The sequence below is a fragment of the Neolamprologus multifasciatus genome, chromosome 19, assembly GCF_963576455.1.
Source record: "Neolamprologus multifasciatus chromosome 19, fNeoMul1.2, whole genome shotgun sequence".
Lineage (NCBI taxonomy): Eukaryota > Metazoa > Chordata > Actinopteri > Cichliformes > Cichlidae > Neolamprologus > Neolamprologus multifasciatus.
The window spans coordinates 18,245,272-18,263,733 of NC_140457.1; the positions used below are offsets into that span (position 1 = coordinate 18,245,272).

Genomic DNA, 18,462 nt, shown 5'->3' on the forward strand with positions numbered 1-18,462 from the left:
GTGAAAATGGTTGTAGTTTTTGCAGCTTATTAAACAACTAAAAGCAGTATTTTTCCCCCTCTATTGCCTTTTGTAGAGGTTTCTCTGATGACTTGGTGGTTTACATCATGCGGTGCCAGTGGACCACAGGGCCCAACCCAAGCCCAGTGTGACAGCACTTACAGGAACAAAAATATCAACGTTACTGTGGGGAAGGAGGGACACTTGAAAGGAATTCAGATGTGGAAGGTGCCTGCTACTAACAGATACCTGTAAGTGGTCGGTGATACCGAGCCAGGGAACATGTACCGGTTTTTGTAAACAGTGGACTTTGGTAGTTAAATTATACACACGTGTAATTCCTAGCCACATTAACACGATGTGAGTTCGTAATAAGGAATCTTATTAGGATCACTGGTAACTATTTGATAATCCACATTTTACGACAGACATCTGCAGCCGTTTGCTCAGTGTAATGAGGTATTTGCTATCCATTACGGTATACAGTGCGTGGCTAAGCCTAAAAGCACTTCATTTAAGACCAAGGATTAAATCTCCTTCTGTTGCAATGATCCCCCCTCAGGATCTCTGCTTATGGGGCTGCAGGAGGAAAAGGAGCCAAAAACCACAACAAACGCAACCATGGGGTCTTTATTTCTGCCATCTTTCCTCTGGAAAAAGGAGATATGCTTTACATCTTGGTGGGACACCAGGGAGAGGATGCATGCCCAGGGGTGAGTATAGTGAGGGTGAGAACATGCTGGAAGGATTTGTTGATGTGGGATGAATGGGATGTCTTAGAGAGGAGAGACGAGACGGCGTCCTAAATTCGGATTTTCCTTTTTTAATGCCAGGTTCATGTTTCTGCAACTTTTCTTTTTCTTTTTTTTAAATCTTGTGGACCTTGATTTTCCATCTTCCACATGTTTTAGAGAAATCCTCACACCCAAAAGATCTGCCTCGGAGAGTCATCTGTGATTGAAGACAACCTCAAGCTGCAGGCTGGTGTAGAGTGGGCTGGAGGAGGAGGCGGAGGAGGGGGAGCAACGTACGTCTTTAAGGTAGCAGAAGACACTTTGAGTTGTTTCAGAACTGTGTGCATTTTCTCTGGGTTTGTGTGCATAGCATTGTTAAGCTACAGCACTGTGGCACATAAGCATTTGAAATGATTCAGCGGTGTTTCATTCTTCAATCCATAGATTTAAATATAGATCGATTATATCTGCATGCAGCGTGGAACTTTAGCAGGTTCACTTTTTTATGATCGCTCTTATCTATTGTGCCATCGGGACTTCTAAAGTTGTTGTGTAGCTTATATAAAGTGTTCATAATCATTTAAATAAATGAAATTGAAAGATTTACTCGTGCGTGGTCTTTTCAGAAGGAGGGTGGAGAGCTGGTTCCCTTGCTGATCGCAGCTGGTGGAGGAGGAAATGCCTACCTGGAGGACCCTGAGTCCAGTCTGGACAACATACCACTGGAGCAGTATGAAAACAGCACCGAAGCTCCCAGTAGCAATGGCCAAACTGGTGCAGCAGGTAGTGTAATATAAGCTCTTTGTTGCTAGCGTCCTATTGCAAAAACTGCTATTTTAGTTTAATGTATAAAAAATGCCAAAAGTACACCTCTGTTGAGTCATCTACCGTTCACTGAAGGCTCATCAGAAATGGTCTCAGTGGAAGGGTGGCTATCAAGAAGCCATTCTTAAGGAAGGGAAAGACGGAGAAACAGCTGAGGTATGCGACATTACACAAGAACTGGACTGAAAGTCAATGGCAAAACGTCAAATGGAATAATGAATCCGAATTTTACATTTTTGGCTCGAACCATTGAGTGAGGTACAACATTAACTTTCTACAGCCATCTGTGAAACACAGTGGAGGTTTTGGCAGAATTAGAAACATAGGAAAGTACCATCACATCTTAATCATCCAATACCATCTGGAAAGCATCTGATTGGCAGTGGCTTCATTTTTTAACATGACATTGATCCCAAATACCCTGCAAATTCAGTAAAAGCATATGGAGGTAGAAAACACACAATCGATAACTATCAGTGATGGATTCGTCCCCCCCAGGAGCTGAGACCTCAACATTATTGAAGCAGTGTGTGCTCATCTTGACAGTGAATGCAACAAAAAGCATCCAACATCCAAGGAAGAGCTTTGAATTTCTTTCAAGGAGCCCAGGGAAATTACAAGAAAGCAGCCCGAAAGAGTTCTGTGTCAACGAATAAAGGTGGTCGTACCAAACTTTTGCCTTCAAACTCATTATAATTGTACAAACTATTTGCTCTATAATGTGTTTCCAATGAACAACTACAAATATTTTGTTATTTTCCTAGCAAAAAATAAATTAATAAGGGGTGAGTCTTTGTTCAATACAGGCCACAAAGGTCACTCATCACTAAATAACTTCACTTTGATGTGTTCAAATCTTGAGATGTCTGAGTTTAAGATGACTCCGTCCACCCTTGCATAACTGAGGAAAATGAAGTTACTGTTATTGTGCCCAGAGTATTAAATATTCTATTCAATTATTTAAAAGAATGAAACAGCTTTCCAGAATCAGTGTTCCTGGCATTTTTCCCTATTAAAAACTAGATTCAATAGAATTAGTTAGATGGAATGCTATTGGTTGTTGCATAACGGGGTTTTTTACTCAGCAGCACACACAAAAAATGTATTACAGAAAACAGTGCATGAAATTTAATATAAAGTTGGATCCATAGATTTTTGGGGCAATGACATTTCTTTTGTAAGTGTGCAAAAGGAAAGGAACTTCATCCAAGTATTGAAAACAGTCCTCATGTGTAAACTTGTCTTAGTTTGTCCTTTTATGTTTTCCTAGTCAATGCAGCACTTTTGTTAAACCCCTTCATTTAAAGCTGAAAGTCTGCACTTCAATTACATCTTGATTGTTTGATTCAGAATCCACTGTGGAGGTGTACAGAAGCAAAATTACAAAAATTGTTTCATTGTCCAGATACTTTCTTGCCTAACTTTAAAAGCTGCAATTGTGGGTATTTTTTCTTTTTGGTTACAAATTACCCTCTGCACTTTATGTTCAAAGAAAAGTTTCATTTTCTTATAAAGAACATGCTGTAAACTTTGGATGAGAAGACATTGTTCTAACTGAATTCAGTGTCGTCTGATACCGAAGCACGCATTTCATTTGTCCAAAAGGTAGCCGGAGATATGAGAGGATTTATTTGTTCTGTATTCTCACACACACAGGGTGGCGCAGGTTGGCATGCATGTGTTTGGCCTGTGGATAATGGGATGTATCTGGAATTCACTTCTTTCGCTGGAACATTCTCAGTAAATCCCTTCTGACCAGCCGAGTCTCAACGAGAACCGTTTATCAACTCATCTTATTGAAACCTCTGAGAGACTGTTTAGATAAAGATCTGCGTGTCAGGGCAAGTTTGCAGCTCGAAGTACTGAGCAGATGAGGTCTTTCTGTTTACGCGCGTTTGCATGTGTGCTGATGTTTAAAGTGGTCATCCTGCCACCACATGAGACAAGCTGTACATATACAGTATATTGTCACTGATCAAAGACCTCTGAAGGGCAGAGGAACATCTTTCAGTGAAGCTTGTCTGCCTTTGATATGTTGTTTGTATGAAACCTGCTTATATCTGCCCGTCATTGTAGATTAGAGCTGTTGATCGACTGATGGTTGAACCCGTTAACTCTTTTTATTCATTGTGAGGCGTCTCTGTATTCATCAGTTCACTTTGGTGCAGTCAAAGGTTAAATTCATGCCCAAAACAAAGCTGCAGTATAGCTACATTGTTGCTGTATAAGTGGATGGGCGGAAAGTCTCCTTTCAGTTTTAACATTTTTTATGGCGACCGAATAGCTGACGCTTTACTCTTGACCCTTTGTCCACCCACCAGCTGCCTGCGAATGGAAACAAAGAAACACAACAACAGAACAAAAAACAGTCGGAAAAATCAAAAGCCCTGTGCTAAAATTTCTCCCTCATTTCTATATTTGATACGCTCCACATCCGAGTGGATGTACTCTGACCTTCTCAATTATAGTCTAAACAAGACTGAGCTTATTTGTCTTTAAAGTGTGCCTTCTGGCTTAACAGACAGACAGCTCTCTCACTGATTGCCTCCACCGCTGACTCAATATGCTGAATCACCAGTCGAAAGTAGGGCCTAATTTGTGACAGCGGAGACAAGCTCACAACAGACACTACACACATTGGTGGCTGTAGATACTCCATAAAACCGCACTGATGACTGTGTCTGTGCTTATATCCAGACTGCAAAGAATCTCAGTGTAACCTGAGCAGATCATAAAAACATTCATTTAGTAGTCATGAGTCAAGTCTGAAAAAGCTGCTTAAAAGATATCAGCCATACAACCTGATTAGGGTTTGGTAAATGCAAAGTTATGACAGAAAGCCTGTTTTTGGATCTTGATCCACACTGGGGCCTAAAAGTCAGGATATTTGGCCTGTGTATAATTTCGAAATCTCTCGAGTACCCTTTTAAAATCAAAGCTGGTTCGCTCACATTACAGCAACAGTGTAAGCCTTCGGGTTATTTTATGAACCCTTATTAAACTAATTTTTAATGGCAACTCATTTTTCCATTGTTCTCAGTCGGTCAGTTTTTTCACTGCAGCAAACATCAAACACACGAACCGTGTTTTACAACCTTGTGCAATGCTCCCAAAGTAGCTCTTGTAACAGTGAATGACTTCGTTTTGTTTCCCTTAAAGGTGGAGGTGGCGGCTGGAAAGATAGTTCAAGTTCTCACCTGATGGCTGGCAGATCCCTGGTGGAAGGTGCCGAGGGGGGATCTTCATGCCCCCTGGCGCTGTCTAAGCTCAGCTGGTCGACCTTCGGAGGGTTTGGAGGAGGAGGCGGTGCGTGCACAGCTGGAGGAGGTGGAGGAGGATACAGAGGTAACCGTATTTTGTCATCATATTGTTATTTCAACCCAGACTAAATTTTTAGTCAGCTACTTGGCACTACTACCCTACTCCTGTACTTCTTTTTCTTCTTCAGACTCCATTTAGTGGTCGCCACAAAGGACTTGTTGCATCTATCTCACTTTGTCCCCTTAGCTTTGTTCTCTCTCACACCAACCCTCTGCATGTGCTCCTTCGCTACATCCATGAATCTACTCTATGGACTTCTTCTTCTCTCCTCTTCTTCCTGGCAGCTCATCTTCATTGTCCTTTGTATAGTACTCTACTCTGCAGATTAACATTTATAACTCAGAGCTGACAGGGTTTCAGAGGGACATGCAAGAGAGTAAAAACTGTTGGAAGGCTGAAGCAAATGCATTCAGTCATCGAACCTCTTTGTGAGGTTCGATGACTGAATGCATAGAGGAGTATCAGCTGATTGTGGGTTATTTTGACTGCGGTCTGGTGAAAATACTGCTCAGCTTGATTCATTACTTCTGTGCCAGCAATCTGTTCTTCATTTTTAGTGTAGAATTCATGTACAATTCCCACTGCTGCAAGCAGTGTTAAGAACTAGATTTGAGTTAGGATTAAGGTATTTTTTGCCTTGATAATTATACTTCAGAGAGTCAGTATAGGGACTTTACATCAAAAGAAAACTGTCGTTTAGACAAGAGAGTTAAAGTTATTACTATTATTTTTGTTGGTTTGTTTTTGATAGGAGGCGATGCTGCATTGACAGATGACATCACAGCTGATGGTCAGAATGGAATTTCATTTATTCACCCGATGGGAGAGATTTTTCTGCAGCCTCTGGCAGGTGAGACTGAGCGTGGCACCCTACTCCTGCATCTTTAAATACCATTCCCAGATGAAAACCTTGAGATGCTACTGAATATTTTTCAGAAGGTTATAACTGGATGATGAGCTAAAACGTTTTGTACAAGTCTTTGTACAAGATCAGATTAGAGTGCTTATTCAAGTACTAAATAGAGTAAAGCAAGAAAGACCAAGTGCTTCATACTTTATCAGCTAATAAAGCCAATGAGATGCCGCTGAAAGCATGTAGCACCTTGGCATAGGTTTAAAATTGTGTGATCATGCTAGAGTTGAGAGGAAGACTCCAGCAAAGTAGAATGGAAAACAACAGAGCTAAAGTAAAGGTTTGCTAGTAACAGGAAATTCCCACTCTCATGAGTTCATCGTTAAACGGTTTAATAATATCTATGTAAGGCCAAACCAACACCGACTCGCTGTGCTCACTCGGCCCCCCGGGCGACACTGTATTAAAAACAGACACTGTAATGAAAATCTCTGCGTGCGCTCAGATATTTACCAAAAATGTCATCAGCGAACAATATGGGTTCAAATTGTGGTCATAAATATTTTGTACGTGTAAATCAGTTTTGTACATGTAAATCAGGATTTGTATGTGTAAAAAAGATTTATATGTGGACTTAGCCAAAAAATACGTGAGAAAGTCTGCACTCAAGTTTCAAGTTACAAGTACGAATTTTGACCCTATTTTTCTTCCTTTCATCTGATTGGCCAATGTCATGTCAATCACAAATTTAACTATCCAATCAAAGAACAGATGGGTTTGGCTGTTGGAGGGGTGCTTTTTTGAGCTGCAGGTCCTTGAAGGGAATAAATGCCCTTTTTCATGCCAGCCCAGTGTTTTCCTTCATCACCACGAAGGAAAACAGTCTGTGGTGGTCTGAGTTTTGTGATTTTTGTGTCACAGGTTTACGTGCTTATTACAGGGACCTCCTGAACCTTTTCAACAGCGCTGCGAACCTCCGGCGGGGGGGCAGTGTTGTGGAAATGACAGTCTTCACTAGTGGGGATACTTACAAAGCTTTCTTCGTCATGAATTAGCATACATGTTTTTATTGAACATTTGAAGAACCAGCAAAAAAAAACAGAAACTCTTGTAGAGGACATAAAGTCAGAGATAGAAATGACAAGGAGCAGGTGCATCTAGTACAGGTAGAGCTGCTGCAAAAACCCACAGAGCTCAGCAGCCAGTGCAACAAATTCTGGATCCTTGGCCTTTAGTTAGCAATTAGCATTAGCAGCACATCCTGCGTCCGATGTGAAAGGACCTTTATGCTACGCACTGTGACTCACAGCAATGGTTCTGGGTCAGCCCTGACTTTGTGTTAAACTAATCCTAAAGTAATAATGGTATTTCTAACCACTGATATACCACAACTTTATCCTTTCAACATCTGCTGAAAGTTAGGGGACCGAGCTTCTCGCAAAACAAACTCGCAAAACAAACAAAACAAACTCGCAAAAGTTTCATACATCTCCGAAAACGTCGGAGCACTTTTGCAAATATGTGATGTCTTGTAAACTACCCAACTACTTTCACGCCTCAAAATATCTTAAAAGTGTATTTTGTGGCCCAGAAAGAGTAATATTACAACTAAGTAGCTGCCGCCATTGTTGGAATTCAACTTTTGCGAGATCCCAAGTTAGTTTTGCGAGATCTCGCAAAACTTTTGCAAGATCTCGCAAAAGTCCGTCTTGGTTTTTTTTCTCCCATGTCCCCTGCGGGGCTCCGTACAAAATTGATTTACAAGTACAAAATATTTATGACCACAATTTGAGCCCATAGAACAGAGGTCATTGCCTGATTAGTGTGTGATGAATGTTTAATGCTATAAATAAGGCTACAAACTGCAGGCTCAGTATGTGTAGGTCTAAGATAGCACCATGCATTGTGTTTTTGTGACAGCAATGTGAATCTCAAATGACGAATCCTCAGGTTCATGTAATACTCCTAACAGCTAAACCAGTCAATATATCTGTGCTTTTGTCTGAGTGTGCTTTGAACTATATTTGTGGGGTCACAAATCCAGGAGACCACAGTACATGCAGGGTTCAGCAGCTTTGTGAGGACCAAAAATGCTGGATCCCACAAGCAGAAATGGCTGTTTGGGTTAGGGTTGGGCAATCAGTCGTGATGAGATGGTTTAGTTTAGACTAGGGGATTAACTAGGGAATGCACTATATCAAGGACATGTCCTCAGAAAGGTGTGCAAGGATATGTGTTTGTGTGTTAATTGCTTTTCTATCTGTTTGTATGAACATTTAGGAGTAGAAGCATTCTCATGAATATATGGGCTTATTTTTTTTCCTATTTTAATTGAAACTAACAGCCCATCTGATTCTCATTATTCAGTGGGAGGAAGAGGAAAGTGGCTAATTCACAGCGTCATGCAGCCTGTTGCCTTCGGCGCCAACAGACAGGCCTCCATTCTCATGTGAAAGACTTTGTTGTTTATGCAGTGTGCCATGCCACTTTAAAACACAATGTCGGGGTCTGCAACATGAAACACATTCAAAGCATGATCAGGGGAGAAAAAGAGAGAGAGAGACATTATTATAATAATTAAATTTCAAGGCAAATGCATTTTTCTCTGTGATGTAGTTAAATGATCTCTCGCTTTAATTGAAGGATGAGTTTAATAAATCGAGGACACATGGAGAAGCCCTATTCTTCTTCCTGTTAGAAAACTGCATCATTAAAACAGCGAGGCTCTTCCTACGTCACAATATAGTTTATCAATTAAACTAATTATAGAAAGAACATTAAAAAATGCAGCTCTGCTGTACTGTATGTATAAATTTGCAGTAATTGTTTTCCAATAATTAAAATCCTCCCAGTTTCAAATATATATATATATATATATATATATATATATATATATATATATATATATATATATATATATATATATAATATTTAACTTAATATAACATATTAATGCCAGCAACACACTTCAGCAGCAGTGGGGCACACTTTTACCAACGTTTGTCTGACTTTTGTAGGCAGTCTTAGCACCTGTTTACCAGGAGATTTTCATCAGATTTTCAGATGTGTAACATCATGTCATTTTCATATCCACCATATATGTAGATGGTGTAGTGTACACATGCACTGATAATGTAAAAATATGTGTTTAAAACAAAACAGAAAACCAGAATGTATTACAACGGGAAATCATTTTCTGTAAAAGGAACAGGAATGTGGCAGAGAGTGGACTGAACGCAGGGTTCAGCAGACCGAAATAAACTCAAAATCCGTTTTATTTAGCTGATAACAGGCAAGGTAAACAGAAAGAAAAAAAGAGCCGGATAAGCATAAACTAACAAGAGGCAAATGAGACCAACAGAAACTCGCACACTAAGAGGGAGAGCACAACAAAGAACAGAAGGAGATGCAGATGTTATAGACACAAGAGGAGAGTGGACACACCTGGAAGCACAGCTGAACAGAATCTAACAAACAAGACGGGGGAAGAAAAACTGTACATGACGTACACAACACGACTATCAAAATAAAATAGGAACTAACACACATACTGAGAACCAGACTAAGACATGTTAACTTGACACAAGGAGCAGACATCCAGCCATGTCACAATGGGGACCCAAAAAGACGAAACACAAAGATTAGTGATGATTACGGGAACTCAACCAGACAACCACAGAGACAGGCCAAAGAGAGACACGACTAGGACAGACACAAAAAGGGAACTAACATAATTGAACAAGAACCAAGAAGAAGAAATATAAATAACAAAATTCAAGGGCACCAAGGAATACTAAAGTCAAGAGTCATTAATCAAGAACTAGAACATGAAAATCTTCTAGTTCCAAAGAAACAGATAATAAGTCCAACACAAACTCAAGATAACTGGTTGGAGAGCCAGGACCATGGGATATATAACTCACCAAGGCAACCCATCAGATGTTGAGAAATTGTCTTCCTTTTATTTTTATTTTATGTGCTCATTTGGATTTGAGGCCAGCAACACGTTTACCACTTTGTTGCATCATCTCATCATTTAACACTCTTTAAACACTCTGTAAAAGCTTGAGAACCACGAAGACCAACTGCTGTAGTTACAGAATTTTACAGAGTGTCCCACTTCTTTTGGAAAGGGAGAGAGGTGGGAGTTATGAATGTATTAAAAAGCTATTTGATCACAAGCACAAGATGTTCTTGACGTGTAATGTGTTAGGACAATAACAAGCCTGATTTTATAGTGTCATGGAAAGATCAAAGTACTATCTGGATCATCTCCATCTACTTATTCTTTAATGTGTCATAATTGTGCTTTCATTAAAAAAAAAACACAGTTTTATGTACTTTGTTTTGTGGGAGTTTTTGTTTAAGGATTACCTTTTAGTTTGGTGGTCTAGTTGGAATTTACAGGGCAACAAAGGAGCAGTGTGGCTTTCATTTTATAGCCAAAACCTGCTATACTAAAGCTTGTTTCTCTGTGCCACAGATGTCTTTTCCCCTCTATGGCACAGATGAATAGGCTGCAGAGCTAAATGTGTGTTGGTTTCATCCCCTCACTCTCTAACAAATAATTTTCCTTTTGATGTTTGTGTTTATTTCCTGTCTTCTTTCTAGCAATGGAAAGTCACGGTGAGTGTGAGATCAAGGTGCAGCTGAACTGCAGCCACTGTCAGACGCAGAGCTGCAAACGAGAAGCAGATACTCACCTCATCCTCTGCCTCTGTGATGATGATGATGAAGTCCTGGACATTGACAACGTTACATGTTCTAGGCCTCTAAGTATGTCTGTAAAACCCAGCAAACGGTCTTGCTTTTACTTGTGAGCCATGATGTGTCAGACGTTTTGTTTTAATGTCAGTTTTAATGACACTTTTAATCCCTCACAATTCTTTCCTATCTAAGCAGCTAACAAACACTAATTGACAATCTCTGCTCCACCCTTCCAGCGGCTCATCAAAGCCCGACTCCACCGGGCCCGATGCCGACATCCCTGATCCTGGCTGTTGTGGTCTCCACCGTCGCCAGCGGCTTTGCGCTGGTCTGCGCCGGCGTCATCCTCAGTAAGAGACTCCTCCAGTTCTGTGCGCAGTCTGTGCCTTCCACCTTCCACCGGCTGTGAGCACAGCTGGGACACGCACATGCTTCCAGATGTTACTAACAACAGAAACAGAAACAACTTTGATAAATGTTGGTTTAAATGCACTTCGCTGGCTGTGCGGAAGATGACTAAAGGAGCGATGGCAAAGATATGGTTGTGAATTATTAGACGCTGACAGTGAGCACAGTATGAACACTCATTACAAGCACTCATTCCAGGTAACGCTCTCTTTTCTCTGGCTGTATGTATATACAGTATAAATAGGTGAAACAAGACTATTTTGCTGACGAGAGGCGATAAAGAGGTGACTGTTAAATACCGTATTGTTTATATGCTGTATTCAGTGCCTGCAGTGGAACGATTGCTCTCGTGGAAGCATGAACATTTTCGAGACGTGCTGTAAGCGCCTCGCTGCATGAATTCATTCTAAAAAAAAATTTGCTGATTATAAAAAAAGCACAAGCAGAAAGAGTTGACATTTAAGTTTCTTTCAGTATGAGTGGGTTTCTGTAGCGGTAAATGTCAGCTGTTATAATTCATTGTCTGTAAAAAACAAAAAACAAACACAGAAGTGATTATACAGACATGAAGATTACAACAGTATTTGAAAATGAAGAACTGTGATAAGAGATTAGCCTTTTTGTCATTTTGAGAAGTGCGCAGTGACAAGCGCGAGTTGAGCTGGACCCACGGGCATCGACTCCATGATAAGAGGATAGAGCAGAAATTGTTCATCTTTAAAAGTGTTAAATGCTATGCACACAAAGTGCTATGATATGGAGTATTAGAATAAGTAGGTGCTTGTTTGCTGAGCGACAAGGTTACCAGAGTTTCTCTTGTAGGCTGCGGGTTTGAGACAATCAGATGGTCAGGCAGGCTGTAAAATGTTAAAATAGGAGTAATTAGGGAATTAACCATTACATTTGTATAGCTTTAATTTAACTACTCTGTAGCAACCACACTTAAAACAGGAAGCACAAGAAAGAAGACAGGAATTCTGAGACAACCACATTTTGACAATGAACATGGTCTCAAAGGCTGCTATGCAAAATATACTGTTAAGTACCTTCTTTTGTATACCAAATCTCGTTTGATTAACTCCAGACACTTTATACGAATACAGTTTTAACAACACGTGGAGTCATTTTCCAGTAAGGACAGTGAGGGATTATACCGCTAATAACACGCAGAGCACCTTTGTCACCTTTTGTGACAACTGTGTGCTGCAGACTTTATGAGAAGGGAATCCTCTAACAAGAGCTTTGTAAAGGTGTGCGTGTATAGCAGGTTCTCTTTCTCTCTCTCTCTGTTGTCCTTTTCATGACCTCACTGAAAGCACCAAATATTAAGCAAAGCTCAGCTATTTTCCCACAGCGCGACTTGATGAGAGTAAACTTTGTGTCAGAGCCTCTGGAGGAATCGGCGCTGCGCTGACTTCCTGCAGAATATCAGCTACACTCCCAGCTCCCTGGGGGTTTAACGCAGCCTGACAAGAAAACCAAGCATGACCAAACAGTTGGGACTTTTTAATAAAGTAATGCATGTAAAAACCTCCTGTAAGGAAAGCGATATGGAGTAACTCTTACAGATTTAAGAGTAATGTGGACATTTCACCTCCTGGCAATGAAATCCGAGCAGAATAATGTCCGTTTTCCAGCCGAGCCTGAAGCAGAAGGTATTTGAACATTTATGTAGTGACCTCCACCTTCACACTCCCCCCTCAAATTTCTGTTTCGCCACAAGCTTTATTCTGAATCCATTATATCTCATGATAGCTTAGCATGAAACGTTTAACCTCCCATTTTAAATGACACCCTTAATGCACACAGTGCAGTGAAACAGTGTTCTGATGGAGTCGAGTGTTTTTATTTTTTTGTTATCAGTAAGTGCTAATGGCTGACCATTAAAAGATAGGCGATTTATGTTGGATGTGGTTGGTTTTCTGTCAGCAGAAGTGAGAGAATATGTCGATAAAGTGCGGCGGACTTGGTGAAAAGCGACGTGTGAGAACTGGAAGAGGCGAGTTATTCATCAGATAAATGTCCTTTTAGGATAAAAGACTGCAGTCTGCATTTCTGCTGTGAAGTTCTTCCTTAAGAAAGTTTGAGCTCGGTGTAATTAAGCATAAATACAACCCCGCAATCAGCTTATCAGAGTGTAATCTGACAGACGATAATTGCAGATATGGCTGTGCTACTAGTGGTGCATACTGGGCCACTATATGCAAAATGGAACACTAACTGCATTGTGTGTAAATGTGTGCACTTGCTCTTAAATAAATCAGTTCCTAAACAAAGGCTGATGACATTCATTTTTATAACATCTGCTTTAAAAAAATACATAATTGGGGAGGATGGGATGTTTTTACTGGAGCGTGTTTAATTTTTTAAAAAAGGCAATGAACGTACACACACGCTTCAGGTTAATGGTGTCTCCTTACCTGAGCTCTCCCCCATGCAGGGAGGTAGTCTGATCCCTGGGCGCCCCATGTCCTTCACCCCCACCTCTTCCTCCTCCTCCTCCTCCTCCTTCTCCTGCTTCTCCTCCTTAAAACTCCCCTTATCCCAACTCCTGAGTCCCTAGCATCTGCACCGGGCGATGGCTCGACGGCACCTCTTACCTGCACGCAACGCCCCCCCTCCCTGGCAGACTACCAACCTGCATCGGGGACATGGGCTGCCTCCATGGCGGGTGAGTCCAAACTCACTGGCACAGACAGTATAGGAGCAGTAACCAAGGAGAGGCCATCCCACATGCATGTCAGTTAGGTTAGTGGCTTTAGAAAGAAGCCAGCTCACTTGACTTCTGAAGGCAGCTCATCGTCTCTGCTTGAGGCTTCAATAACTGCTACTAACATAACATAACGTGTGAATTACAGATCCATACTGAGGGTGGTGTTTGAAGAGGTAGAACTCCAGTGTTGGAGAAGTGCTATGCAGAATTGGTGGAGTATTCTTTAAGAACAAAATGAAGCCATTTGAAACATTTTTTCCCATATTTCTATAGCTTTATTCCCACTAAGAATGTTGTTTTAGGATTGAAAAAGTTATCAAGATGTGGCTTGATCCCTCCTTGTGTTGCCGCTCCTACATTCAGACAGATGGTCAGGAAGATCCGTCTGCCACTTACATGCAATTGTAGGGTCCTGATTAAAGTTTGCTGATAATTTTTGTCAAGGGTTTTTCGACTCTTTAATATAACAAGCTTGTTTGTCCCTCTGCCTCGTCTTTTTCTGCAGTGTGGTACCGCAAAAAGAACGACCTGCATGCAGTGAGGGGGCGTCTTCAGAGTCCCGAGTATAAGCTGAGCAAAATCCGTTCCTCCACCATCATGACGGACTACAACCCAAACTACTTTTTCACCGGCAAAGCCGCTTCGTTCAGTGAGCTAAAGGAAGTGCCACGCAAGAACATCACCCTACTGAGGTATGACACAAGTGGACTCAATGTTAATCAAATCAAATCAAATCACTTTTATTGTCACATCACATGCGCAGGTACACTGGTACAGTACATGCGAGTGAAATTCTTGTGTGCGAGCTTCACAAGCAACAGAGTTGTGCAAAAATACAATAACATAAAACAAACAAAATATAAGAATGGCTAAATCTCAGACTAATAAATATATGTACAATATATAATAGTATATGCATTACTGGATGTGTATACTAAATATGTTTTTCTACGTGTGTGTGTGTGTGTGTGTATACATATTTTACAAATTAAATAGAGTAAGCAATAAAATATATAAAATATACAGAGGTTTGTAGTTGGATATTGTGCAAAACAGTGGCATTAATGTACAGTATGTAGTGCATAATGTTGAAGTTCCAGTAGTGAAGGTGAGGTGTCTATGAAGTGTTCAGCAGTCTGATGGCCTGGTGGAAAAAGCTGTCTCTCAGTCTGCTGGTATGGGACCAGATGCTGCAGAACCTCCTTCCTGATGGAAGTAGTCTGAACAGTTTATGGCTGGGGTGACTGGAGTCCTTGATGATCCTCCCCGCTTTCCTCAGGCACCGCTTCCTGTAGATGTCCTGGAGGGAGAGTTAGAGGGCGTTAGAGTGCCAGTTTAAGGTTCTGCTCTCCACCAAACGTGTGCCTTCGTTTCATTCGTTGTGTTTTCTCTCCTCTTTAGGGCCCTTGGTCATGGAGCCTTCGGTGAAGTCTATGAAGGTCAAGTTCTGGGGATGAGTGGTGATGGCAGTGCTATGCAGGTGGCCATAAAGGTCAGCCGCTCATATTTTCTTAAATATTTGCACTTAAATGTTTAACAATGACACCTCGCATGTATGTTCAGTACTTATAATCCCATAAGTGGTGCTTCTGCTTCTCAGAGCTAAAGATCATGGAGATGCTTTCACTTACAGAATGATTGCTGGCTTTTCTTATGTTGTGCAAAGACTGCAGCACAAAATGACTAAATAAGAAGAATGCAGATTTGCTCAGCGTCCCTGGATAAGATGCTTTAAAAGGCACATAGTTTAAAAAAGGAAAAGCAAAAAAGCAGAGTGAGCACCGCATGGGGTTACCTGCTTACAATGCTCTGCTGATTAGGTCTGAAAATTTATATTTCCCCTTAAAAGTAGCACACACTCAAATTCTCTTTCTATTCTGCAGACTCTACCAGAAATCTGCTCCGAACAGGATGAAATGGATTTCCTGATGGAGGCTCTGATTATGAGGTGCACGAGACAGCAACCATACACTTCCTTTGTGCATTACACACACACACACACACACACACACACAAAGAGTGGCTTCTAAATATTTTTCACTAGGAGATGTGAAACTTTACTCATTAGAAATCAAAACAATGACATAATTGTCCCTCAAAGACAATTGTGTCTGCAGGGGTAAATTTTGATCTCAGGAAAATGTGCGACGTTAATTGGCTTCTAGCGGCAGTTGCTTGTTAGGGCCTGGGTAGCTCAGTCGGTAGAGCATCAGACTTTTAATCTGAGGGTCCAGGGTTCAAGTCCCTGTTCAGGCATGCTTAGTTTACCTAATTTCCTTAGGTGTTAATAGAGTATTATGATTTTCCATCTTTTTTTGTTGAAGTCTACTCTATTTACACGTCCATCCCTCAGTCAGCAAGTGACACTTTTAAATACTTGTATTCTGGCTGATTTAAAATTGAGACTTTTTGGTGGTTGTATAATAAGTTTATCATTAATGATATTTGAAAAATAAACACAAAAAAAGAGGCAAGATATGACAATATGACACAGTGTGATTATTTATTTAACAAAATTTAAGCCAAAATGCAGAATGGATTGGATTTATATAGCGCTTTTCAAGGCACCCAAAGCGCTTTACAATGCCATTATTCATTCACTCTCACATTCACACACTGGTGGAGGCAAGCTACGGTTGTAGCCACAGCTGCCCTGGGGCAGACTGACAGAAGCGAGGCTGCCATATCGCGCCATCAGCCCCTCTGGCCAACACCAGTAGGCGGTAGGTGAAGTGTCTTGCCCAAGGACACAACGACCAGGACAGAGAGCCCGGGGATCGAACCGGCAACCTTCCGGTTACAGATACGCTTCCCAACCCCCTGAGCCACGGTCGCCCTAGAAGCAGCGTGTGAAAAATTAAGTCACAAACTGCTGCCAATCTTCCCAGGAGTGGACATCCCAGTAAATTCAATCCAAGCTCAGACCCTCCAGTGCTCAGAATAACGGCAAAATTGATTTTTCACACTCTGCTTCTACATTCGGGCTTAGTTTTTGTTAAATACATAACGACTGCATTAACATGTGTTGTTCTGATGGTTTTTGAGGTTGTATTTAAATTATTTTTTAGACCTCATGAGGACCAGATTGTTCTTATTATTTATTAAATCTTAAAACCTTACAATTGTACTTTCTTGTTACCATGACTGTATATTTAAGGACTTCAAAGTCATCTTTGTTGCATGGTGTCTGCTAACTAATGCACACACAGACACACAGACACAAGTGCAAGCCTTCTAAACAAAACACCCTGTTGTTAACTGTCCATGCAGCAAGTTCAGCCATGAGAACATCGTGCGCTGCATTGGCGTCAGTCTGAACATCCTGCCACGCTTCATCCTGCTGGAGCTGATGACCGGAGGAGACATGAAGAGCTTTTTGAGAAGAAACAGGCCACGAGCGGTGCGTCTGTACTACACCTTTACATGTGTGTTTGTGCCTGCAATCTCTGTTTGTTTACGTCGCACACTAAACTGATCTGTGCTATGTCCAGGGCCAGACCTCGTCTCTCACCATGCGGGATCTGCTGCGCATGGCCAGAGATATCGCCTGTGGATGTCGCTATTTGGAGGAGAACCACTTCATACACAGGTTCGGATTCGCACCCAGTTTTCGCAGCTTAGAGCTCATAAAAGTGCAAACTCAAAGCGGCTTTTCAGCCACGACAAAAAGGAAATGTGTCAGCAGAGCTACGCTGTGGTGAAATCTGCATAAAAATGATTCATTAGACATTCTGTAACGCTGCATATGTTGCTTTAAACGAAACCTCTTGCAATGCGACAAAACACACATCAACAACTATTATTTCATTTTGACTGCAGTTTGAGTTTGTCTTTGAGCAATTTGCTTTTCTTAATTTGAAAAATATGTACAATCATTTGCAAGCACGATCAATCATGCATTTGAAGGTTTTTCAAAGGCCTTCATTTCTTCATTGCAAACCGCAGTTCTGAACATTTTCTGCGGCAACAAATTTGACAAAGTAACAACAAGCTTTTCTGTTTTGTGTCATCGCACAGATATATCATGTAAAGGATTTTGTGTTTTTCAGAGACATCGCTGCCAGAAATTGCCTCCTTACCTGCCCTGGGTCGGACAGAGTGGCTAAGATTGGAGACTTTGGCATGGCACGAGATATTTACAGGTTCATATACGCTACTCTAAATCTGCAGTGGCGCCCTATCCACGCTGAAACACGCGATAATTTAAGATGGATTGATGTGGTTATTGGAGCGTGGCTAAATAGATTTTTCATTTCCCTCCACAGGGCCACGTAATGTACTTACATTTCAGTTCGTGGCCTTTTAGCATTTACCATTTGTTCTTAACTCAGCCTAAATGTACCCTGCCTTTCTTTCTTTGTTTTCCAGAGCCAGCTATTACAGGAAGGGCGGCCGGGCCATGCTGCCAGTTAAGTGGATGCCACCAGAAGCCTTCATGGAGGGGATCTTCACCTGCAAAACTGACACATGGTATAAAGTCTACCACTAAATACCAGTAGACAAAGAAAATCACAAGACAGCTGTTGTTAATTTTGAACTGTATACACTTTGCTTTTCTCTCAACACTGGGACACCATGTTCGGAAATATATCATTTAGAAGTGCCACACATTTATAGGTCTTTGTAAATATCATGTGGTCATGCTGACCGTTCTAACACTACAGTGATTATTCAGACGTCTGAACATTTTTCTGGACAATAAAACAACTAATACCAGATGGTGAATTTATTGTAATCGAAAACAGACGCTGGCAATGAAAGAAATATTTTTACTTTGCAGCGGTGTCAAAATGCAAACAAAACAAAACAAAACAACAACAGAAAAAAAAATTATCACGAGGCATGAAAAGTATTCGCCAGCGAAACTGAATTCAATTTTAAAAGCCTATATGTGGTCAGTA

General features: G+C 41.0%; 1 protein-coding gene, 1 long non-coding RNA gene and 1 other non-coding gene across 4 annotated transcripts in view; all 3 read left to right on the forward strand.

The window, feature by feature from the left end:
* ltk (leukocyte receptor tyrosine kinase) overlaps positions 1–18,462 on the forward strand; it is a 68,992-nt gene that overhangs the window by 40,667 nt on the left and 9,863 nt on the right. For both annotated transcript variants that reach the window (XM_085143143.1, XM_085143145.1), the window contains 15 exons: positions 77–251; positions 563–713; positions 912–1,040; positions 1,361–1,517; positions 4,719–4,904; positions 5,632–5,730; positions 10,345–10,509; positions 10,677–10,790; positions 14,067–14,253; positions 14,963–15,053; positions 15,445–15,509; positions 16,832–16,961; positions 17,053–17,150; positions 17,611–17,703; positions 17,930–18,031. In XM_085143143.1, coding sequence (XP_084999269.1) covers positions 77–251; positions 563–713; positions 912–1,040; positions 1,361–1,517; positions 4,719–4,904; positions 5,632–5,730; positions 10,345–10,509; positions 10,677–10,790; positions 14,067–14,253; positions 14,963–15,053; positions 15,445–15,509; positions 16,832–16,961; positions 17,053–17,150; positions 17,611–17,703; positions 17,930–18,031 — 1,942 coding nt within the window. The remainder of the gene's footprint in view (positions 1–76; positions 252–562; positions 714–911; positions 1,041–1,360; positions 1,518–4,718; positions 4,905–5,631; positions 5,731–10,344; positions 10,510–10,676; positions 10,791–14,066; positions 14,254–14,962; positions 15,054–15,444; positions 15,510–16,831; positions 16,962–17,052; positions 17,151–17,610; positions 17,704–17,929; positions 18,032–18,462) is intronic.
* On the forward strand, positions 5,737–6,817 carry LOC146496384 (uncharacterized). Its single transcript, XR_014871146.1, has 2 exons — positions 5,737–6,468; positions 6,609–6,817. It is a non-coding gene; the product is annotated as an uncharacterized LOC146496384 (long non-coding RNA).
* On the forward strand, positions 15,745–15,817 carry trnak-uuu (transfer RNA lysine (anticodon UUU)). Its single transcript has one exon. It is a non-coding gene; the product is annotated as a tRNA-Lys (tRNA).